General features: G+C 49.5%; 1 protein-coding gene across 2 annotated transcripts in view; it reads left to right on the top strand.

Annotated features, from left to right (window-relative positions):
- TTC28 (tetratricopeptide repeat domain 28) overlaps positions 1 to 23907 on the top strand; it is a gene marked incomplete at its 5' end in the record, with an annotated part of 188830 nt that overhangs the window by 98843 nt on the left and 66080 nt on the right. For both annotated transcript variants that reach the window (XM_082491762.1, XM_082491761.1), the window contains 3 exons: positions 14915 to 15062; positions 17817 to 18089; positions 19118 to 19248. In XM_082491762.1, coding sequence (XP_082347888.1) covers positions 14915 to 15062; positions 17817 to 18089; positions 19118 to 19248 — 552 coding nt within the window. The remainder of the gene's footprint in view (positions 1 to 14914; positions 15063 to 17816; positions 18090 to 19117; positions 19249 to 23907) is intronic.

Raw genomic sequence — 23907 nt, 5'->3', positions numbered from 1 at the left:
CGGCCGCGTGGTTCTGTGTTGCTGGCTGAGGCCAAACCACGACAGATGGGCAGAACTAATGCCTCACAAAGTTTACTGCAGATCTCTAGATTTTTTTTCATTTAAATGATAAAGAGATTTTTAAGAGGAACAATAGAAAGCATTTATTGTCATCAAAGCCAAAAGACTGTGTGCGCGGTGTAGCTGTATTACTTTTTTTCCCCTCAGATAACCTGGTACTTTACAAAAGTAATGCCAGCCTGGGTGGAAAGGGGGGCTCGTTAGCGCGCGCGCTTGCCTGTTCCGCCGGGAGAGCTGCAGGCGCACAGCCCTGCTTCTGCAGCGCTGCTCTTTCCTCCCAGGGAGATGCTCAGGGGAATAGCTCAGCTGAGAAGAATTCTGTCATTTAAAGGATGAACTGGGAGGTGCTTACTCGTGCCACCAGGTCAGTTGGTATTGATGGGGGCCGCTCCAGAACTGTTAGATGTGGGTAATCCTCGATGGTTGAGAATTGCCTTAAATCCTGCGAGCGTTGTTGTGTGTGTTAGGCGCCTGCGTGTTCATGTTATCTGAAGCGGATTTCTAGGAAAGCAGATTTCCAGGACAGATTGAGGTGTGCTCTTTGATCCTATCATGGGTGCTTGGGTGTGCTAATTGTGGGATTTCCCTTAGAAAATACAGGGAAATACATGTATGCAGAAATACAGAAAATACATGTACCTGCTGCCATGCAGTTACGGGCTAAACAGAGCAGCTATGGATTGCTGCACGTGTGTCTGCCTATCAGTGAATGCTAAAAACATGGAAAAATTAAAACTAAACTAATAAAATCACCTGTTAAAAACTGAGCGCACATAAATTCCTGGCAAGTTCCAGATGATGGCTAGACAAGGGCTGTGCAGTGCGCATCTTACTAGAATTGATGTTTCAGTGGGGTCTTTGTCCTCATTCACACTTTCTTCTTGACTCGGTGTGCCACCTGTTCTTTCACACACAGTTAGGTACCGAGTTGTGCTGTGCTGGACACCGCCTGTTCGGCTGAGTGAGTCGTATTTAATAGCATAGAGCCCAAACCACGACAACAGGGGACTTCCAGATACTACAGACAGTAGCAGTTTTCCTGCCATTGTTCATTTTGGATGTTAGGAAGAACGCACGTGATTAAATAAAGTGGGCCCCTTTGCCAGAGCTGCAATCGCTGTACTTCGGGCAGTAGCAGCAGAACTGGGAAGCTGATAGAGAATTCTAATAAAACCGCACACACGAGTGAGAACTGTTCTCCCCGTTTTTTGTCCGTCGGACCGCAACACTGTTTGCAGCGTTTCTGTGGGGCAGCACTCGGCGAGAGGTTTGTTGGGCTGCCCGACGGAGCAGCTCTGCGGAGGCGGCTCGTGTCGGCGCGCGGCTGAGGGGTGGGCTCGGGCGCGGACAGCAGACACCGCTCTGCGACGCCGGGAGCCCACAGGGGTATTCCGATTTAAAAAAAGCAGAAGTAATGTTCCTTTTTCCTTAGGTACACTTACCTTCCTATTTAAGAAGGCCATTAAGTGAGGCTCCTGGGATGAGGGTGACGGGGAGTCCTTCAGAGCAGAAGGACGGCCCTTGGCTTGGTCTGTCGGCCCCGTGCGGTGGCTGCTGCAGCTGGTGCGGTGCCGTAAAGGGGGGTGAGCCTCCGGGTTCGCACTGGGTGAGCACGGCTCCGGGTGACGGGGTGATGAGCCCCGGTTGGCCTCTGCTCTCTGGCTGCCGAGGAGCTGCACCGGGACCGGGTGGCGTTGGGCGGCACTAAAGCGGGTCCAGAACCTGTGGGGCCTCACGTGCATGGCACGACTGCTGGCTCCACACGCTGTTATCTGAGCCCGGCGTTTGGAAGGGTGAATGGGTTGAGTTTTCATCACCTCTTCCCTCTGGACACTGCTCATTAATCTGTTCAGACCCGTGCAAGTGTCTTGAAGCGTGTTGGACTGTCGTTAGCGACGAGTGAACAGCTGCTGACCCGGTATTGACACAGGGATAAATTATTCAGTGTGTCTTATTTGGGAATTCAAAGGCTTCGTGATGAAACCTACAAAACTGTATTATGTCTCTGACATTCTGCGGTTTCATTATTGTGTCTTCAATTATTCACTAAGCTGCTTGTTCACCTCCTGGCACCCTCGTGGAGTCGCGGGCTGGTGGCAAGCAGCAGGCAGCGCTTTCTCCTCTTTGTTCTTGTGGCTTTTTCTTGGTACCTTGTGGAGGAGATTTTCCTGTTGCTTACTGTCTTAAACCTCTTGCCCAAGGTTGTTCAAATTTTTATAGTTCACATAAAGTGAAGAGGCCACAGCCACCCCTACTGTCTGGAGATTTCCTCAGCAAACTGTACTTATTACTGACTTTCTTCCCTGAAGATACGTTTGTGTTTTCACCGTGGCTGCGTTTATCCTGCAGGAATGCTGCAGTGAAACAGCAACATACTGTTTCTCAGCAAATCTCCTGTGGAAACGCCGGAAGAGGGGCCGGTGGAAGAGGAAGGTGCAAGAAGTGGTCAAGAAAGGTTTTGCCCTCGGGTCCCCGCGGGCGCTGTGTGCCCCGTGCGTGGGGGCCGGCTTGGTTCCCGCCGGTCCCGGGGGGCTCCGGTTGAAGCCAGAGTGGGTCATGCAGCAGTGTTACCGCGAGGTGTTTCGTTGCTGAATGCCGAAGGGCTCCTCCGTACTGGAAAGCTCACGCTGTGGGTTTTGTAGGGGCAGTTGCTGTGTCTGTTCATCGGCAGAAAAGTAACACTTGAGATCACTCTGCTGTTGAGCAGCTGCCCCGAACTGGGCCGTACCGTCCTCGGGGCCGGCTGTGGCCGGGGCGGGCGGCGCTTGGCTTTCTCCGTCAGCCTCCCGAGCCCCTGGCGGTGTGTGGCCTCCTTCGCTGGCGCGTCCCACCGTGTTTGTACGTGGGAAGGCTCTGCTACCGCCGGGCACTTGCCTGCGGCCGAGTCCAGATGCGGTGAATTCCTCTTAGCTGGAACTGACTGCGCACATGAATGTTCCTCGTTGGCATTGGTGCATTCGTAGCTGCATTTGTGTGATTCGCAGTTTCTGTACAGTCCCAGCGTTACAAGCAACTATGAGAAGACGGTCCCTTCCTTCACCTTCTGCGCCTTTTGGATTACTCCCACTTCACCTGAGTTTTGCTCTGTCCTCCGCCTGCCGCGAGGCCCCTCGTTCTGGGGAGAGCCCCTTTGCTGACAGAAGGACCGAGCACGCGCTTTGTCCCTTCTCTCTGGGAAACGTCCAGCCACGCCGCCTGTGCTGGAGCCCGTCCCCTGCGCTGCTGCGCGTCTCGGGGTTAGCTGAGGATGTTTGATACACGGCGCCGGTAGCAGAATGGGAAGACGTGTGTCAGGCGCACCTCGTGCCCTTGAGCTGTGCAGGCAGATTACTGTCTGGGAGGGACAGAGCAGTTGTGAGACTCCTGTTAAAATCGTTGGACTTCATTGGGGAGAGAGGTTTTTTAAAGAATGCCACACAAGTCACTGGGGGATCTGCTTTCCGAAGAGACTCCAGACTGTGGTTGCAAGTCTTCGATAAGAGTACGATAACACATGAATTTGAGCGTGCACACTTAGGGATGGAGGCCTGATCTGAACAGACTCATCCACTGATAATTTTCTCGGGAGTCCAGACGTGCGCTCCGCCAGCCGGAAAGCCCCGGTGTCGCGAGGGACGAGTCCTCTCCAGCCCTGCCTGCGGCTGCGGCCGTTGCAAAGGGCTCATCGCAACTCTTCCTCCGCTGAGGGTGTCCCCACAGAGCAGTGCTGAGGGGTGTGCTGTGCTCTGATGTGCGGAAGTTGTAGTGTGTGGTGGGTAATTTTAGAAAAGAGAACCAGCATTAATATTATGAACTCACCACCTGACGAAGGGGGAATTTTTCCTGTGGACGTACAGAGAAACGTCTTCATTTCTCCTGGAGTTCTTTGGGATGGAAAGTCTGAATAATGGCCGGAGTCTCCATACCAAGGCGTGCCAAATGCCACAGAGTTTAGAATATTTTCTTCCAAGCCAGGACTTTACAGAAGTAATGGAGTTCACAGGATATGTGAGAACGACCAGAACTTGTCTACACAGACATAGCTTTTGCTTTCTTCATCATCACTTGGATAATTTCAGCCAAATGAAGAATGGAGAGAACGTGTGGGGAAGGAACAGAGCCTGCCCTTTACTGGGTTTCCCTGGGCAAAGAGCTCGGGCATGGTTGTCATTAGAGAGCATGCAGCCTCTTAAAGTCAGGTATGTTCTGTAATAAAATGTTCTCTCCTGCCCACCCCTGTTATTTGAATTAAGTACAGTTGTAGCTTGAAGGTACAAGATGTTGGAATAAGGATTTCCAGGTGGTGCTGCCTGGGGCAGCTCTCTGTCCATGGAAAAGCAGCAGCGAGTGCCTCCGCACTGTGAAAAGCTCTTTGTGTCCTCCACGGAGGAAACCTTGCTCCTGTACTCTTGTTACTTTTTGCCGATGCTTTTGGGTTTACAGTAGATACACATTCAAGAAATGGGGATAATAAGGAATTTGGGAAGCGAGGCACTTTTGTGGGACTGAAACAAATCCAGTGAGTTCAGTAGCAAAGTTGGACATGCAGCCAGTCCTCTTGCTGTTCTCCGTGCCTGCAGGAATAGACGCTGCTACCTGGCACCTGTAATTCCAGGTGTTAACCTCTGTGTGATGAATAAAGGAGGGCAGATTCCGTTGTTCTCTGGTAGTCAGTGCAGGCAAGGCGATGTTGTGCGGTCCTAGAGCACAGACCCGTGCTGGAAGGGAGACGGTCCCGTCTCAGGGTTGCGAAGCTGAGCCCTGGGCTGGGCGCTCCTACTGCTCCATGTCGTCCCTTCTCCCGAGGCACAAGCGGATCGCTCTGGTAGGTTATTCATTTCATGGCTGTTGTAAGCAGCAATGTGAAACCTCTGGGGATCACGGTGAAAACTAACTCTTCATGCTGGTTCCCACTGTCTCAGGTCAGTGCTGACGTGTGGGAGAAGGAATGTTCCACAGTCCCTTAGTCATTCTGCCCCCAGTATTGCTCCTCTCTATGATGGATTTTACAGTGTATTAGAGCATGAAAATTGCTATTTTTGGACTTACCTGTTGCAACCCCACTGAAGAATGACACCTACTCTGGAGCCAGTCCAAATGCTTTTCTAAAAACAAAACGGAGAAGTGGTGGGACAACTGAAGTGAAGCAGATGTTTAGCAGGGAAATCGTTTACAATTGGCCGGTTTGATGGTACCTCTTGACCCTTTCAGGGCTGTTCAATAAAACTGGCAGTTTCCATAGCAACTACTAAATTACTTGGTGCTTCAGAGGTCTGTGATAAAGGAGGCGAGTCATTATAAGGAAACACGGTGTTGCTGTTTCTCCCCTTTGCATTACAAGAGTAATGATCTGGCAAAACTTGCTAAATGTGACGCCCCTCCTGAAGAATTTTTCCCACGTTCACCTTGGCCAAAGAGATTTATATATTTAGTACTTTTGCAAATTTGATTTTTCCCCTTTCCCCCATCATCAGCTTTGTCCTTCTTGGCAGGCGGTGCTGACTGAGCGCAGACGGGGGGGTGGGACGGGATGGGGGACTGTGAGCCAAGAGGCAGGACCCGTGTCTGCAGTAGGTGTCTGCTGGGCTTTGTGATGGTCCCTCCTGAGCACGAGGTCCTTCTCTGGGGGTATGGACCAGCTCCATCCTGCAGGGTACACTGCAGCCACCTGGGTGTGAATACTTTACGAGTCAGCGTGATCCTGCCCCTTTACTACTATGGATTTTATCTTACTTTTGTCTTCAATTTTGACAACTCTTGCAGATCGTACTGTTCTGATTTTATTTTCTTCTTCGCTTGTCTCTATTCTGAGACAGGGGTGTAGCTCAAGATCAGGACAGCATTTAGAATGGACCCGTGGAGATGCATGCTAGGGAAATGGCTTCAGGGCGTGTTCACCACAAAGCCCAGCATAATTCTGGAGGTTCTCAAGGTGTGGTCCAACACACTTGCACCTCTACAAATATTTGGTTGTATGCAGAGCTGTTCTTTCGGTGGGAATGTGTCTTGTATGTTGGGAAAACCGTCTGTGTTAAAACCCTGCAACGCCTGTTTGAAATACTGTAATGCACTAGTTCTTCTGACGTTCAAATCGCTGTTTACATTTGATGCCGATCAAAGTTTATCTGACTTTTAGCAGTTACGGAGGTTTCGAGTCATTTGCATAAAATACATTGATACGGTAAGAGACCTGATTCTCTAAACCTTCCCCTCCCCCACCTTTTTATACAAACCGAGAACTGTGGCGGCTGTAATGAAATCTCAGAGGATTTCTGCTGGATCTTTTCACTTTACTGTTGACTGCTACACCTAATATCCATCCACCTCTCTCTTAACAATCCTGAAGCAAATACTTCCAGGTGAAAATGAGGAGTGAACTTGCTGGGCGACCCCAGAAGTCCCCCGTGCTCCTTCAGTGATTGCTTGGAGACTGTAACTTGGCAGAAGGTCGGAAGGAGTCTGCGTAAGATGCTTTGGGGATGTCAGTGAATGTGTACTTTGTGGAAATGCTGAGCTGTCACCTCTCCTTCGCATCTGATTCAGATTCCAGATGGGATGCTTCAGGAAGATGACATTTGATTTCCCAGTGTTCATTTAAGCCACAAAGTTGTGGTGTTGAAACCATAAGCTGATGGCAGCATATGTAATTAGTAATCTTAATTTTCTTATTAACCAACTTTGAACAGATCATGTCTTACACGTCTGAGTTAAGTTCATAAGATGGTTGACAGATAACGGTTTGGTAGGTGATGTGCCAGACTCCGCCGTGCAGTTGGGAGGGAGGAAGGCTGATCTGCCGCTGTGTTAGTTAGTGCAGGTGGTTCAGTATCCTGAACTAATTTTGAGCCCTATCCTGTTGCCATAGGCAAAGGGAAACTACAAAGTTGTGGAGATCCGTTATGCTGCTTTTGCACAGCCCATGTAGTCAGTCTTCCGTTCTGTAACACTTTGGTATAAGCGTATCAAAGTGTCTTACTGACATTTTTAATCTACTTCCTCGGGTGTGTGGTGTCTGCATGCTGTGAGGCTGAAAGGAGCCTTTGCTGTCAGATGCTTGCCAGTATTTTCATAGAGTCACAGGCTCATAGAATGGTTTGGGTTGGAAGGGGCCTTGAAGACCACCCAGTCCCCCCCCTGCCCCGGGCAGGGACACCTTCCCCCAGCCCAGGTTTCTCCAAGCCCTGTCCAACCCGGCCTTGAGCACCTCCAGGGATGGGGCAGCCACAGCTTCTCGGGGCACCCTGCGCCAGGGGCTCACCGCCCCCACAGGAGAGAATTTCTTCCTCATATCTCATCTCAATCTCCCCTCTTTCCATTTAAAACCGTCACCCCTCGTCCTATGGCTACAGTCCTTCCCTGTCTTTCCCACAGGCCCCATGAGAGTGCCACTGTAGTGTGTTGTCCCGTGGCCATGTGCTGCTCGAGCTGGCCGCTGCCCTGGCCGAGAGCCAGATGGCCACCGCGTGCTGCAGCTCGGCTGATGTGCGGATGTGCCCTCAGTGTTGTCTGCTGGAACCGCTGGCCGAGAGAGAACAGAGTAATGCTGACAACCACCACCATAGTGTTGTTTAGTCTTATGTCCAGATGTCAATATCTTGGTCATCTTCAATGCTGTCACTGCAAGATGGCAATTACAAATCACTGCACGATGTTAATCAGAAGTCGCACATCTGGGAAGAGACCCGTTCTCTTAACTGTGAATCTGCATCACCTGTGTCCGACTGTCTGTCCAGCCCACGAACACTGCGTTAGCTGACATGGACCTCTGAAACATCCCCCGCAGCGCGTTGTGAGTGCCAAGCCTCATGACTCGGGGCTGGCCAGATGCTTCAGCGTCTCATTTCTGGGGGGGAGGGCGGTCATTTGAGCTGCTACGCAGATGAGTAATTCGGAGTGAGACAATGAAACTCTGTGCTGGAATGCTCGAGCTGGACAGCAAAAAGAGTTCTTGTGGTGGATGTCTTCCAGTTTAGGACACGATTTTTATTATTCCCTCTTTCCCCTTTGTACTGCTTTTTTCGTTGGATTTTGCTTTTAAGTGTCTAAGAACAAATAGTAGCATATGTTTGTATATTTTTGAGCTCTGCAAAGGTTCTCAACACTTTCAGCGTTGTTAGAATTGGGAGAATCGTGTGCAGATGTACACTGGCAGTTAACTATCAAACGTTAGTAATCACGGTACAGTGCTGAAACTAAAAGCACTAGCTAATATGGTGTTGCAAACAATGCTGCCACTGCCCCAAACTTCACTGAGAAACAGCCTACAGGTGTATTTATTTTTTGTGCAATTCTGTGTCTATTAAATCTCTGATAATATCTTACCAAGATTGGTGTTACTTCTGAACAGGGTGAAAGGTGGCTTTCTTCTGCAATTTCTAAAACAAGTTGTTTAGCCAGAAAATGGGTAAAACTTTGTCCTTGTTGACTTGTGGAGGAATTCTAGAAGATGCTGTACCTGCACCTGTGCCTGTGGCCTTCAACACAAGAGGCTGTTTGCGCTTTCCCGTTTGTGCTGTGTTGGGGCATCAACAGGTTGGTTGTTAGTCGGCTAGAGCGCTTTTCTCCGCTCACGGCCGGTTCTTGCCGTTAAATAAGGTGTAAGAGTTGTGGCTGATAAAGACAGGAAGATGGTCCGTCGCCACACGCTCTTAGGAAGGGTGAGTGATGCTGCAGCCGCTGTTTCTAGAGCGAGCCCAGTCTGGGCCAGAATGGAGCAACAGCAGTCAGCGATGTGAAGAGCGGGGCTGTTAACTTTGGTGCTAACCAGCCAACTAAGCAAGGGTTTGAGTCTTTATTGCTGATGATTGCACTTAATTCGGGTGGGCGATGATCTGTGCACAGTCTCCCACTGGAGGTGGTGGAAGCACAATTGATAAGAGCAATTAAATGCTCTTTGGATAAAACAAGGCACGATGTCCTACACCCCCCATCTTGTATAGGCTCAGTGGGGCTTAGAGGAAATCTCCATTTCGGAGTAGTGTCGTTCCTGTAAGAGGCACTGTGGAAATGGGTAGAAGATGAAGCAGCTGTGCTGCACCGGCAGTGAATTTGTCGGATCTCTGCTGGTTCTGTAGGAGGGGCTCCGGGAGGTGGCTCAGGTGGCAGCCGAGCGTACGGGCTGCGCAGGGGATCGTTACCCCGCGTGCAGCCTCAGCGTTGTGGAAGCAGGACTTCAATTCCTATGGACGGTGAGCAGTATTTATGCGTGAGCTGCATGTGTTCTGAATTAAAGCGCATTCTTCCCTCTCCTCACATTCCTGAAACCCCACAGCAGAGATTTGTCCTGTATTTTTCTCTAAAATTTGGCTGTAAAGCAGTTACAAGGGGAGAGGAAAGATTCAACCTGGTGCTTGGCCCCCAGAAGCCGTACAGCTGTTCCCACATTTTCCTGCTCTCGCTCCTCACACGTGCCGTGTCCGTCAGCCGCTGGCCGGGCTCGCGGGGGCTCGCGGGGGTGGCAGCGGGGGGGGGCTGGTGGAGGCCGAGCAGTCCCACGCCGGACAGAGCGTCCGTCTGTCCAGGAGGCGTTCTGCAGGCTCAGGACAGGCCGATCGAATGCTTCGTAGATTATTCGTGCTATTTTTGGCATCATCTCCTGATCTGGCAAACCAAGGGAGCGCTGTGGAAAAAGCGTTTTCTATGTGTTTGCCTTTCCTGGCCAGATAGCCGGTTGTCCAGGGTCCGAAGCCGACGTCAATATAAAGGTGTTTTGAATTTCCTCCCCTGTGTACAATGGGAGTCTTTGTCTGAGGCTGAGGCTTTTTTTTCCAAGTTTTCCATGTTTGTTTGACAGTAATTTTATGCTCCAAGTTCTGATGCTGTTCCAGTTTCGTTCTTCTGTCTCCATTGTGCAGTTACAAATTGGCCAGCAATTCATTACGTAAATGAGTCTCTGAGCCTGAGGTTTGATGACAGAATTATCGGATGAGCCCGAGCACGGCGGCGTGGGCGCAGAAGGGCGTCGCGGTGTTGCCGAGTGTGATGGCAGAGGGACCACCTGCGGAAAAGGGGGTTGTGCAGAGGAGGGAGGAGGCGCAGGAGCCCCGGGGCGTCCGGGGGGTGCCGGACCCCCGCTGGACGGAGACCCCAAAGCCGGGAGAGTCTCTGTCGCTGCGCTCCTCGCGGGCAGCCTGCGGCCGGCAGGGTCTCTGCAGGGGCGCGCGGGGAGGGTCAGCCGTGCGCGTTGTCTGCTGCGTGTCAAACTCTGGGAAGGATCACCCCGCGGCAGGGAGCAGTGGTGCTTAGAATTGTAGCGAGGGATTGTGCCTGGTTAGGCAGATGTTGACTCTGGGCAGACTCTGGGCAGCCCGGCCGTCAGCTGCCTCCGTAAAACCGGAGTGTCCGATTGGGAAGGTCTTCTTTCGCGTTCTTCTCTTGCTCATAGAATTTTTCTAAAATTAAGTTGAGGGTACAGAAAAGCACTAAAATTTATATGCTTGCCATGAAAACATGGCATGTCCTGAAAAGCATGGGGCAAAAACAGCGAGTCTGAAAAAATGGGGGGGTTGCAAAATCTGAATGAGGTGGGAAGAGCTGTTACCTTTTGGATGGGTCCTGTGCAACGCGAGCTCGGACCGCTGGCGTTCTGTCCTTGGGCTTGCTGTGGAGCAGCCTCTGTTACAGGGCAGGTTTTCTGCATGGCTTTGAAGTCTCAAGTGCCAAATATATTTTGCAAGTTAATTAGAATATTTCATTTTTGCTTCCAGAATATCAACAGTGCTATCAATGGCATTATGGATAAAAAGCACTAATTATTCCCTGTCCTCCTTCCCAGGCCATCTCCACGTGGCTGTATGAGGTCTGTGAAGTGGCTGAAGTGAGGCTAGTTGTCCAGTGGACTAAAAACTGACTGTATGAGACTGCACTACGGTCTGATTCCACAGAACTAAAGGTCCGTAGGTGTGTGGCATCACTCGCTAACCGCCTCTCTAATTCAGTATCGGCGACTTGGTAAGATTGGCTGTTTGGTAAAGCTGCCTTTTACCTTTCGGTCCTCTTCCCTTCCCAAAAGGCTCCGGCTGGTCGTGCTGTGTCCCCCCTCTCCCTGCCCTCGCTCCAGGGGCCGGCAGCAGGGGCGGTGCTGGTGCTGGGTGCTGCTAGCCCGTGGCACGCTGGTGACTCTGGAGGCGAGAACAGCGGAGCCTGCGCTGAATCGTGCCAACGCAAGGAGAGGAGAAGAGACTTCCCATCGAGGGAGATGCATCTAGTGCCAAATTTCAGCTGAGGGTGGGACTTTCCTTCCACACAGTGCCTTGTTCCTGGAAAGGGTGATGCAGCGATTGAAAAAATTAAAAAGATTGTTCCAGCGCTTTGTGTAGCGTCGAGGGTGCAAAGAGCCCCAGGTTAGGAAACACCTGCTGTCCGCTTGTCCTCTCTCTAGCAGAACATCATTCTCTGGTTGCTTTAATCCTCTTAAAAGGAATCAATAGTTTTTTCTTACCTGGGATTACTGGAAAATTAATGTCATTGTTACGGTAGAGAGAGTACTCTTCTATCTTCACATAGTGTGATTAAAAATGTAAAGTTCGCTGAGGCGTGGGAAGGCTCTGTCTGTGCCGGGGCTGGCCAGCCGCTCCGTGTCTCCTTCCTTCAGCTGCAGCTCCTGGCTCCCTGCCTTCCCTTCCCGCTCCGCTTCCAGAGGGCCATTCTCACCATTTCCTCTTTGCAGATTTTTTCCCTTGATACGGTGTCTTCATTCCAATGCTAAACTAACTTGTGAGTGCCTCTTGGGGAGGAAATAGGTGGTGTGAATGCTTTTTATTTATTTTGTTAAAGGTCTCTGGGGAACACAATGTGTGCAGAGCGTTGTGTATATGCTGGAAACTGGGGGAGAAAGGAAGGAAGGGGTTTTTGCAGGAGAAAAAGTGGCCAAAATCTTCCTTTCAGTTAGGATTAATAGGTTTTTCTTTTGGGCTCTGAGTGCTGTGTTTGTATTCAAACTAAGTGGTTCCCAGGGGGGATTTCCAGGAATAGATGCGGGGAGGGGATAAAAGCACTTTCCAGAAGGGACGTTGGAAGTGCGCGGCACTGACTTGTGTGCTGTTCGTGAGTCTCATCCCTGTCGTCTGTTCCTCTGCCACCTGGAGCTTGTGGGGTCCCCTGTGTGCAGAGCTCAGGGGATGAGGGCGCTGTTTTCTCAGCGTTTGAGACATGCTCGGTGCTCCAGGAAGGTGACGGGGTGGGATGGAAGGAGCTGGAAACCAGTGTCCCCAGTGCAGCCGCTGGCGCATCCCCAAGAGGGACGGCCCTTCTCTTGCGTGGGGGTGGAGAGTTCTTGGGTTCAACAGACCTGTTGCTCCTCTGCAAAGAGTGCTCTGAGACTTGTGGCCAGGCTTTTTTTTTTTGGTTTTTCCTTTTTTTTTTTTCCTTCATTTTTCCCGTCTGTGGTGTTGCACCTGTGGTGTGTTTTCCCCTGCTGGGAACTGGTGTTTGCGTGGATTTCTGTATGAGAACTGGAAGTACAGCAGAGGCTTCACCGGTGTTTTCTTTAGCTTCCTTTTTCTCCGTTGTCCTCCTGGGGGCCATTTTCCTTCATGGGAGACATGGAAGCTAGTTGTTGCCGTACCTTTAGTTGAAGAGTATATTACTTCTTGTCCCACAGCCTTCGTATGTGTGGGATGGGATGTGAGGATTGCACTGCGTGGCCCCTTCTGAACCTTGGGAACAGAAGCCGCAGTGTTCCTGTCCTCTGTAGGCCGTGGAGGCTTGTCCGCATTGCCTGTAGCGTCCGTCTCCCTCCTTCCCCTTCCTTGAAACCCTCTATGCAAGTGAATTTTGGGTCTCTGGGACTTTCCGCAGTGGTGAGGAAGCCGCATCTTCCCTGGTGTGCACCTGTCCTGGTAGTTCTGAGAGAGGAGGTGGCAGCCTTCTGCCTTCCTGTAGAGCATGAGATGTTGGAGATGCCGACACGCCTGAAGCTCCCTGGCTGGCTGCTGCGAGTTCGTGCCCTCAGCCCCGGTAACGGAATCGGGCAGGCACGTGCGTCCTGGACCGGCCCCATTGGCTGGAAGGGCCCCAGCAGAGACACGCTGCACCAAACTGCCTCTGTCATCAGGTGGTACAGAAAGTAATTACATGATAATTCTGGGAAAAAAGGACTTGAAAGCGTACACCATGATTTAGGTGACAGCTCGCTCACTGCTGGCAGGACTCACACTCGATGGCCACTGCGCGTTGTTAATTCTCAGTTTTTTCTTTGATTTAAAGCTTCGTGCTAGTAATCTAATTAACATTGAATTGGCTTTCCAGTACAGTAGCTTGTTTGGTTCAATAAGAACACATTTGTACTAAAGGTTAATGAAAAGAATTCTTCTTTCATCGAATTCATTAAAAGTGGTTCTACAGTCAAGGCTTACTAATGGAAAAGAGATTAAATATTCATGTCTATAAATTTTTCATGTCATTTCTGATTTTCCTTAATCTCTCTGTCCGTGGATTAGATTCCAAAAGTGTTTGAAAGCTCTAATGAAATACAAGTTTGGATATTAATTGGAGATTTATCCTGTTTAAGTAAAGAGACTTCCACAGATATATACTTAATCTATCTTGAGCGCAGGTTTCTATTACAGATGGAGAGAAATAGTGATGAGGTCTTATCCATGAAAGCAATACTGGAAGCCAATCTCAAGGAGCAGTATTAGGTTCTTAAAGCACTTTTTAAGAAATGCAAATAATGTTCCATCTTCTGTTCTGACAGCTTTATTTGTGCTATTGGAATAGCTTTGAATGAACCAAAAGTGCAGCAAAGTTTGCATCAGAAAGGTATTAGCTGGACATGAAGATAAAACCTGAATAATGGGCATCAAAGGTGCTTAAAGATTCAAGACCTTTTTATACCATAGCGTCTGGATGAATGTGCTGCAAATATACCTGAGCACTTTGACTAAATACTGGATTGTGGTTTCTGTGATCTCTTACCCAGTAGCTCTCGAAGAAGTTCTGGATACCCTTTGAGTTGCGGCTTTGCCATTGCTTTATGTATGAGCAGAACGTGTTTCTGCAGTTCTTGCTTTGTGTGTAGGTTGCTGGTACCCCGATTTAGGGAGGTGGGGAAGCTCTGTTTGGGAATGCTTTGCAGCTGCATACTGATGTTGTTGCTCATGTAGAAGTGGAAATACATGGTGAAGTTACTTAGAAAGCATTGCACGTTCCCATGAATGGTTTCCTTGGAAAGGAAGAGACAAAGAAAAATGCTCTTGTAAACATGTTCAAAATTATCGGAGTCTTGCTTCAATCTAAGAAGTGCATATGTAGACACGTGTATATATATGTAGTTTATATATGTGTATATATACTACACCCAATAATTGGGACCATGTTGGGTGGTGTCTGCATTAGGGAATGCGTGTGGAGAAAGAAGATTTGGCTCCTGGCTGGATCTTTGCATCGTGTTTCATTGCAACTTGAGCTTTCAGTACATTTTGGTCTCTACTAGTGCTGGTGTTTCTATTGGTCTCATTGGCAAGAACTGATGAGAAAGGAAACAAGTTATTTGTACTCTGTGTGAGCCAAGAGAACAGAGATGGAGGTCTTGAAAATGAGCATTTGGTTATAAGTAGATAGGAGTAAGTAATTGCCCAAGTCCAAGGGGAAAGCTTTGGCTTAATAGTAATGACCATGCCTGGTCTCCAGAACAGGTCAGAGGCCTTGCAGGGGTTGAGAAAGTTGTCGCACCGAGGGGATAAACGACTGGGTGGCAGTCACAAACCAAACTGTGGTGGTGGATTTTTCTGGTTATAGCCAGAGTGACTAAAGAACCCAGAAAGTCATTATGTAGCCCAGCGTCCACCAGCCCGAGGTCACAGGCAGATTTGTTATTTGTGGCTTCTGCCAGTTAAGTAATTGGCATTTCTTTTTCTTCCCTTTGGCTTTCCAGGCATACTTCCGACAGGGTGTGGCCCTTCAGTATCTTGGACGTCATGCAGATGCACTGGCAGCGTTTGCGTCAGGACTGGCTCAAGATCCCAAGAGTCTTCAGCTTCTGGTTGGCATGGTCGAGGCCGCCATGAAATCGCCCATGCGAGGTAAGCAGCGGGAGATTTTCTTAGGGATCGTGATCTGCTGTGGAGGTACTTGGAGGTGGTAGTTTCAGTCCACGGGTGGTGAGTCTGCCGGTGTCTGAGGGGGGGAGAACCCGGAGGCCTGAATAGAAAGGTTTTGGAATTTGACTTCTCTGCTGAGTCAGCAGGTGCTGAGAAAGGAGCCCAAAGTAAGAGGAGGAACAAAAAAATATTCTTCTGATTCGGTGGGACAGCGAGATGGTGGTACCCAGCTGGAGGGGCACTGGTGGTGTGCAGCAGCTCCAGTGAAGTCCTTGCTCGTTTGTCCTTTGTCTGTTCCCAGTGCAGGGAGGTGTGCGCTGCTGTGGCCCTGGCTTTGTTATTACTTGGAACATCTTCCTGCGATGCTCTGGTGTTTGGCCATTGGCAACAGGGAGTCGTAAATACTCCGGGCCAGTGCTGGCCCAGAAGAGCACATCAGCAACTTTTCCATGGTACTAATGTCTCTCAAAACACGGTGTTCCAGAAGGCAAAAAGGCTGCTCTGCTAATTCACTTGTGTTCAGGAAGAGTGTTGAAATCGCATGGTCCTTGAAGCCATATTAGCTGTACAGCATTTTGCTTCTCTTTCATAATATCCCCATTTCCAGGATATTCCTCTCTGGAGGAAGGAGGTGGTCTCCTCTCTGCTCTGTTTCTCTTGCAAGCTGTGTTGCAATGTCCTAATGGTATTTCCCGGGAGGGAGTATGGCGATTCTCATCCTTGGCAGATGCTGCTGGGGGCCCCGGGGCTTAGGGGCCAAGAAGCACTGAAATGAAAAAATATCCCTGATGGTGTTTCCTTTTTTACAGTGTTTTTCTCCGTCCTCTAAAATGAATTCATTTGGAAGTTTCTGTCCTATATAGCAGTTACCTTGTGAAGCAAATTTAATTTGATACCCAAAGGTACTGTGGCTACTGCTTAGAATGCAGGTGATGCGGTATTTATATGTAGGCATCCCCAAATTTGGCTGGATGATCTCTCTGTTGTATTGCACTGCCACTGTGTATTTACACTGCTGCTCCCTGCTGTGCGGTGTTGCGGCTTTCCAGTTGTTCACCTCCTGCGGACTGGATTGGCAGATTTCAGATAAGCCTTGCTTATAAAGCGCTAGTTTTACTTTGGGAGTGTGCGTCTACTGTACTACTGTAGTGGATATTCTGGATCTTGGTCCCAGTGTGCTAGGCGCTCTGCAAGCACTTAAGTAGTTGTTACGTGTTGTTCTGGTCCCCTTTCCAAGAGCTTGCTGTCCAGCAGGGACATGGAAGATCTCTCCGGGTGTCTGTGGTGTAAAGCCAGTCCCTTGTGGCTTGGCCCCGCCAGGATGGCAGATTGTTTGAAGCTGTGGACAGACTGCTGTGAGTGCCGGCTTCCCGGACGCTTGCGTTCAGAGAAAGGCAAACGGGCCATAAGTGTCAGTGCTAAAGATGGTTGAATGGAGACACTGAGGGGTTCGGGGCACGGGTCCACAGTACGCAGAGATGGAGGTGAAACTCCCTTCCCCAAGAACTGAACCACCGTTGCTGCATCTCTCACCTGGTTGTGGCTGTGTTTCTTCCCTTACCGTTTGCTGTTGTACAAGAGCAGTAATGAACTCCACGTCTGCCTTTCTGTTATCACGCTGGTTCTCCCTTTCCTGCTGGACTTTAGGACTACCAGGAACACTTCCCTGGTGTTTTCCTTTTTCTCCCTTTCTCCTTGTCTGTACCCCTCTCTCTCCCTGTGTTTGCCTGGATTATGGATTACCTGGCTAGGATCGTAAGTAAGCTCCTTACGACAGGACCTGAGTTTGTACCTGCTCTTGCAGTGATAAGCATGATAAGCGGTGGCGTGTTACAGCAGCTGTTTCTGTCCTCTTACGTCTGCATTTAATCCTGTATCTAATTGGATGTCAGCAACTGGCATCGCGTTCACATTTTTCGCATCTTCAGGGAGGTGTTGAAATTCTCTTTTGTCATTGTTAATATAGTTGGTGATTGTAGAGAGGCAAAAATGATGAAAACGGGGAGCAAGTGGTTTTCTGAGGTTGCTGTGGTAGTGTCGATTCAGGTGAGAGCATCTGATCAAAAAATGCCTCTTGGTCAGCAAATTCTGGAGTCCTGTTATGTTGATGCTTTTATTGAAACATGCAGCCAAGATGTTTTGTCATCTGAATGGTGGAAGCAATTAGACCAATTATAAGTAGTCTGGCAGGTCCAGTGCTGTCATTCTGCAGGAGTGACTTCTGCAGAAGAAGGAGCAGCTCCTTTCTGCAGTTTTTGTCACCTCTCTTGGCGCCCGTTGTGTGCTGCCGTGTCTGGACAGGCACAGATTTTGCAGGCGTTCAGCTGAAAGTTTGTGCTGAAGGAGCAGAAACTGTAGTGCTCTTACACACTGCTGGTGGCCCATTTGCAGTTCCCTACAAAACTCTACCGGTGTTTTCTGTATTCGTTCCGCCTTCAGCCCAGTCTGCAGAGCGCAGTATGAGACCGCTCTGAATGCTTCTTGTGCTGTCTCCCTGAAGTGCTTTCTGCGAGGGAAACATCAGCTTGCTAGTGGATCTCTCGTGTTGTCCTAAACGTTAGATGATGCATTTGAGCCCTGAGTTCTCATAATAAACCTTGGTTTGATTTGGGCAGTCTGGCCCTAAACTCGCATCTCATTTGGTTACCAAAAAAATGAAGATGTGTTGTGAAGGTGATTTCTGTATACAAATAACTTGGTCTGTTGAGTGACTCTGCCTTCGTTTTTGTGTTTCAGAGTCCCTGGAGCCCACCTATCAGCAACTGCAGAAGATGAAGCTGGACAAGAGCCCCTTTGTTGTGGTGTCTGTCATTGGCCAGGAACTTCTGACTGCGGGCCACCACGGGGCCTCTGTAGTGGTGCTAGAGGCTGCCCTGAAGATCGGCACTTGCAGCCTAAAGCTGCGGGGATCGGTGTTCTCTGCACTGAGCAGTGCGTACTGGTCCCTTGGGAATACGGAGAAAAGCACTGGATACATGCAGCAGGACTTGGACGTAGCCAAGACTTTAGGTAAGAGTTCTCTTGTCCCTTGCCTGAGTGCTGGATTGGTACAGATGGAACAAATTAATAGCCGTGTTAATGGTCAGCATCTCTCTGTAATGCTCGGGTTTCTATGGGATTTCACAGGCTGCTAAATCAAATCTGAAATTTCTGAAATGTACAAACGACAGGCTTGTGCAGCCCGTTTACCTGTGGGTGAGAGGGCAGATGATCAATGAATGTCCTAATGTTTTACACGGTCCTCTAATTTTCTGGTGTCATGTATGTAGGAACCGATCTTATCCCCTGCGTAGACTTGGGCTTGAAACCTTAAATGAGTCTTAAATGAAACAATCTCTTTTTTCAAGAATTAAATGGAAAAAGGTACTCAGTCTGAGCTTCTGAGGCGGTTGCCAGGGAAGGAAGAAATCAGGAGTGAGACAATGGATATAAATATAGACCAACAGGAAAATCCCTCTCAGGTACGGTGTATCCTGCACAACACTGAGAGCTTTCAAGCTTGCAGGGTGCATAGGAGAGGAGAGCGTATGTGAGACAGAAAGGCATCACCTTGCAGAGGTGGAGAAGGGAGCGATGGAGGGCTCCACCTAGGAGAGTTCACTGAAAGTGTAGGGACTTCTGCCTTGAAGACAGTAGTGGATGTGTTTTGTGTCTGAGCTGAGCTGTGCTGCGGAAGTGCTTTCAGGAGAAAGCTGGCATGCTCTTTGCTTGCTTTAGGCCTGGGCCATCGACTCGCTTTCACAGACAAATTGCTAATATCGAACAAGGAATAAACATGGAAGAATGGGAAAGTGCCAAGAGTTAGGCCAAAGCAGAAATTAAGACAATTCTTAAAATAAGGTCGATGGCTATTGTAGAAGTTTCCGAAGGGCAGCAAAGAGGGGAGTTTTGGCTGTGTATTAAACATAAGGATGAGTTTGTTGTGATGCTGGTTCTCACGCTGGAGCATCACTTGTACAGTGTGTTCCAGTCTTTCTGCCGGCACTTCCAGCAATGTCTTTATTAGCTAACCTTTGTTTTGTTTGCGTGTGACTCAGGTGACCAGACGGGAGAATGCCGAGCTCATGGAAATCTGGGCTCCGCATTCTTCTCCAAAGGAAACTACCGGGAGGCCCTCACTAACCACAGACATCAGCTGGTGCTCGCCATGAAACTCAAGGACAGAGAGGTAGGAAGTTTATTAAATAGACCGAATTGGGAGGCAGCACTGATACGAACATGTCGAGAAGCCTTTTCTGTCTGCCCCATTATTCTGAGAATTTGGAAGCTACGTGATTTCTCTTCCCAGCTCTTCACTTCCCTTTTGTTATGGAAATTGGTTGTACAGTAGATACAGTGTGTGAGTGAGAGCGGCAGGATGTGTGGTTTGTCCTTTTGCCTCCCCCCGCCCCTGGTCTCCCTGTGGCTCTGGGCAGGTCGTTCTGCCCCGCTGTCCCTTCCCGTGCGCTGTGCCCGCAGTGTGTAGGCTGCGGGCTCTGAGGGTTGAAGCTGCTGCTGGGTAGGTGTCAATACGTCGTCTCTGCAGTTGAGCCCCGGCTGTCCTCAGCTCTTGTTTTCCCTGCGATACAGGTGCTACTGAGGTGAGCTCCGTTAGGCTGCGTCCTATGCTCTGCCTTTCCCAGAGAAGTAATGAGCTTGCTCCCTGTCTCGAGTGTTCACATAAAATATGCTTTGTTTAAAAAGCAGCGAAAAGGAAAAGAATGCATGCAAACCTGAAAATACATCGTTGTGTAAGGGTTGCTTGGACTGGATCTGATCTGCCCTGACCGTTTACCATTCCGCTCTTGAGGTGTTGCGCTGGGCTCCCTGCCAGGCCAGGGAAGCGTTACATGGGCTGAAGAGTCTGTCCCAAGAGATCTCTACTGAAAGTTCACCGTACGGACAGAATCGTAATTTTAGTACAAGTTACAGGTACTAAAGCTATTTTGCCCCAGTGGATTCCCCTCTGCTGTGAATGGGAAAATGGAGGGCTTGTGGGTTGCGTGGCGGGTGAAGGCAGTGGGGCAGGTGTGAATTCAAGTTAAATGCACGTAGTTTTGGGGAGATCTAAAAACTGGGGGAGATCAGTTTCCCACTGATAAGTCATTGAAAAGATCCATTTGAATTAGCTAAATACTTTACCGAAGTGTTATTTTATAATTTAAATGTCAAGTAAGCCTTGGAGAGGTGTGTCTTTTAGTAGGTTGTGGAAGGACTGTGGCTGGGGGAGGGACCTGCTAGACATTCTCGTGATGATTTTACCAGCTGGAAAACCTCCCGAATCACTCCAGATTTCCTTGTTTCTGTTCATGCAGAGCAGAAAAGCTGTTACTCATCGTTGTTTTTATTGTTTTCTTGATGAGGGGTCCCTGTTCCTGCTAAGAGTCCAGTCTAGGTAGCTGCTCCCCCTCCGTGGTGTTTCTCTCGGCGCAGACCCCCGATGCGGGGAGGGCGCTGAAGGAAAGAGCCCAAGGCCAGCTGGGCTGGCGCGCGGTGCGAGCGCAGCGGCCCCGGCGCCCCGAGCCCCGGGGCTGGCCCGGGGGAACAAGGGCTGGTGCGTTTCACTGACTTCAGCCACTGATCTAAACAGATCCCAAGGGTCGATCTGGGAGGAATCCAGAGTGGAGGTTTATCGGGGTAGTTCTTAGTTTATGACACATCTGGGCACATAATTAACAGTTATTGACAACAAATGACTACTTGGTTTAGCAAGAAAGCTGAGCTTCTTGGATTTCCTGTAGGATGTAACCACAGGAAATTAATTTGGCGCTTTCTGATGACATCATCTTGACCACAGAGCTTCCTCTGAACAAAAAGCTGTTTTTCTTGGCCTCCTCTGCAGACGTTTTTATAATGCAAATGTTATAAAGTTGCAGTAGTGCTGATGTGAATTCCACCAGAAGGGAGTTTGGTGTGCGACTGTAATGAGGTAATTGTTTTACCACCAACTGCACAGAGAATTGGCTTAGAAGGTAAAAAGTGCTCCTTTGTACGGGAGACTGCTACCCTTGGAGGGAGCGCTGGGTTGGAGGCTGCTGAAGCAAACGTTGGTACCAGGAGGTTCTGCTGGACTGAGTGGCCCTTAAAGCCACGGAGGAGGCGCAGAGGGTCTGGCTGTAGCACTCAGACCTGCCCCCCGTGCATGCCTGGAGAAGGGAGACTTTGTCAGCTGAGCGGGGAATCGTAGAAGCTGCTCAGGTAGACTGAAGATTTCAAACGTTTTTCCCTCCCCGGCACAGGGAGTCTGTGCAGCTCCTGTTACAGGCACCGTACCACACCGAGCACAGTCCGTACGTCCGGATGGGTCGCCCGCTCTTTGCAGTCACAATGCGGGGAAACGTTCGGGCTGTCCTGTGGTACTTGTGCCCAGAGAAGGAATGGAGCAGAAGTAGGTGGGATTTGTCATACCTCTGGTGTCTCCAAGAGAGGCCTTGGGGTGTTGAACATACATGAGGTTTTGGTCTATGCAGACAAGAAAGAAGACTGGTTCTGGGCAAGCTGCCGTAATGGCACCGCGAAGTAGCCATTGCCAGCGTCATTTCAATGCTTTCCATCACAGTTGAGTGATGGGTTGGATTTTTTACCAGCTGCGGTGGCTGGTCAAGAAATTTGGATGAGCTAATTCTGTGAGATTGTTTCTGAAAGAATTAGCAGACTTAAAAGTACAGTTGATTCAGGAAACTAGAAATCATAAGGGACTCGGTCTTTCTTTCTGAGCATTGTTGGGCTCCTGTGGAGCTTTGCAGATGATCGCTGTGGTCAGTAGCATACCATCCTAAAAGGGATGACGAGAGAGGGGAGGTGCAGTAGAAGAGGGGAGGGTAGGCAGGAGCATCTAGCAGGGCAGTTATCTCTCTTCTGATGGAGGGGAGTGTGGGAGTTCAGCTCTGAGATCGTTCAGATGCAGTTAAAGAGGAAACAGCAGCGCAGCTTGGTAGTCTGTCGTTTCTCTGTGAGGATGAAGCAGAGCAGGTTCAGCGTGGGCTGCGCTGGCCTGCTGCAGACCCTGGGAATGTGCTCAAGTTGAGAATCCCAATGAAGTCTGTGCTTCTGCTCCTCTTACAGTGATGTCTCCTGTACTGGCTGAAGTGAAGCTGATATGGATATACCTATCCATGCTTCAGCCATGCCGCTGGTGGCAGTGTGGGGGTCACTGAACTGTGACTTTACGGCCCCTGGGCAGACAGCATGAAGTTTGACCGTACCTTCTGAAGTGAGGGGGACGCTGCGCAGCTCGTTTGAACACGGAGCAACCACACGGACTGGTGGCTGGTGGGGCCGTAGCTCTGTGCGTGTGCCTGAGTTGGGGAGCTCATCTTTGGGCAGCTCCATTAGCACTAGCTCCGACTAAGACCCACTTAATTCATGCACAGAGTTGGACATAAAACACTCTTAGGCTGGTGGTGCCCCTAGGCACAGGCTTGTCTTTCCCTTCTTGTTCCAAGCCAGCTGCAGGCCGGTAGAGTTTGACCACTCCTGTCCTGAAATAATGGCGTGATCTTCAGCTCCAGGGTTAGAGCTTCTGAACAGGGCCGAGAGGATCAGCTCTTTAAGCTGATGTGGCTATGGTGGAGTGAAATGTTGACTTGGTCTCTTTGCTGCTTGACAATGCATGGATAAAGTGTTACAGCCCTGTCCTACACCGGCAGTAGCCTCACGTTCTTGTGACATATTCCATACTGTCTGTTAATAAAATGTCAGTGCACATTGTCTGTTGGTTAATGTGCTGAGGAAAATGCGCACGGGTAGCTTGGGCTGCTGCGCTTTTTTCCAGTTTTTACATAGTGCCTGTGAAAGGTCTGGGGGTTTTACAAAGAGAGGTTCCCTCAACCCGCAGCCGAGGCACTCGTGATGCGCAGGAGAGGAGTGACAGATTGTGCTAAGAGGGAAGACTGGGGTTAGGGCATTGTAGCTCATTGTCGTTTGCCCGTCACAGGAGCTGCCTCTGATGAGCATCAGAAGCAGCCTGTGAGTTTTTCCTCAGAGAGGATGGAGGCCTGCAGTTGGGCTAGTACAGGATTTCTGATAGAAGAGTTATTTTTCTGCCAGCCAACAGAGTTACAACAGGGAGGTCACCTCCGCCAAGTCAAAAACCACTCAGGATTAAATATACAGGACAGGGCTCACCCGCGACACTGCGGCTGAGTGCTAATGACTGAAGGTACCTCCGCTCAGAACAGGGAATAAATCAAACTGATGCTTTGTGGAGAGAGAGGGTGGGGCAGAAGATAAGATTCAGTAATTATTTTAAATCTGGATAAAAGATAAACTCTAATGAATTCCCGTGTGTTCATGTAAAAGACTTTGTACGTGTGAGTAGGATGGAACAGGGTTGCAAAGCAAGATTACACTGAAAGGATCAGGTTAATCTTTAGTATGACTCACTGAGTTGAACTTGACATTGAACTTAAAATCTGTGTCCTGTGATCACCTCCCAGCAAAAATAGGTGGTGAACTTAATCTCCTGGACTGCCTGTTACCTGATCAATGCAAGACATTATTACTTCTTAGCAGTAGTACCTTAAGGTCATTCGTCTTTCAAGAACCTAAGGATGCCAGAGAAGCCGTGCCCTTCAGATCATAAATTGCAGAAGTTATGAGTTTCTTTTCCAAATTTGTTGGCCTGCTTCCTTAATGGTGGGCTTCAAGGTGTGATGGCTAAATGCTCAGTCTGACCCTGTCTCTGCTGCCAGAAACTGGCCAGGGGATATTGAGGACAGAGTCGAGTGTTGGCTCTCAGGCAGAGTTTTGGCTCATACGGGTATAGTTTTGGCTCATACAGGTATGTCTGCACTGCCTCAGGGCAAAAGCAGTTTGTGTCTTACCTCTGTTGGGGTTTATGATAAGA

The sequence above is a fragment of the Vanellus vanellus genome, assembly GCF_965231255.1.
Source record: "Vanellus vanellus genome assembly, chromosome: 16".
In the NCBI taxonomy this organism is placed as follows: domain Eukaryota; kingdom Metazoa; phylum Chordata; class Aves; order Charadriiformes; family Charadriidae; genus Vanellus; species Vanellus vanellus.
Note: the sequence above shows the minus strand (reverse complement) of the source record. Positions and strands in the feature narration are given on the sequence as shown.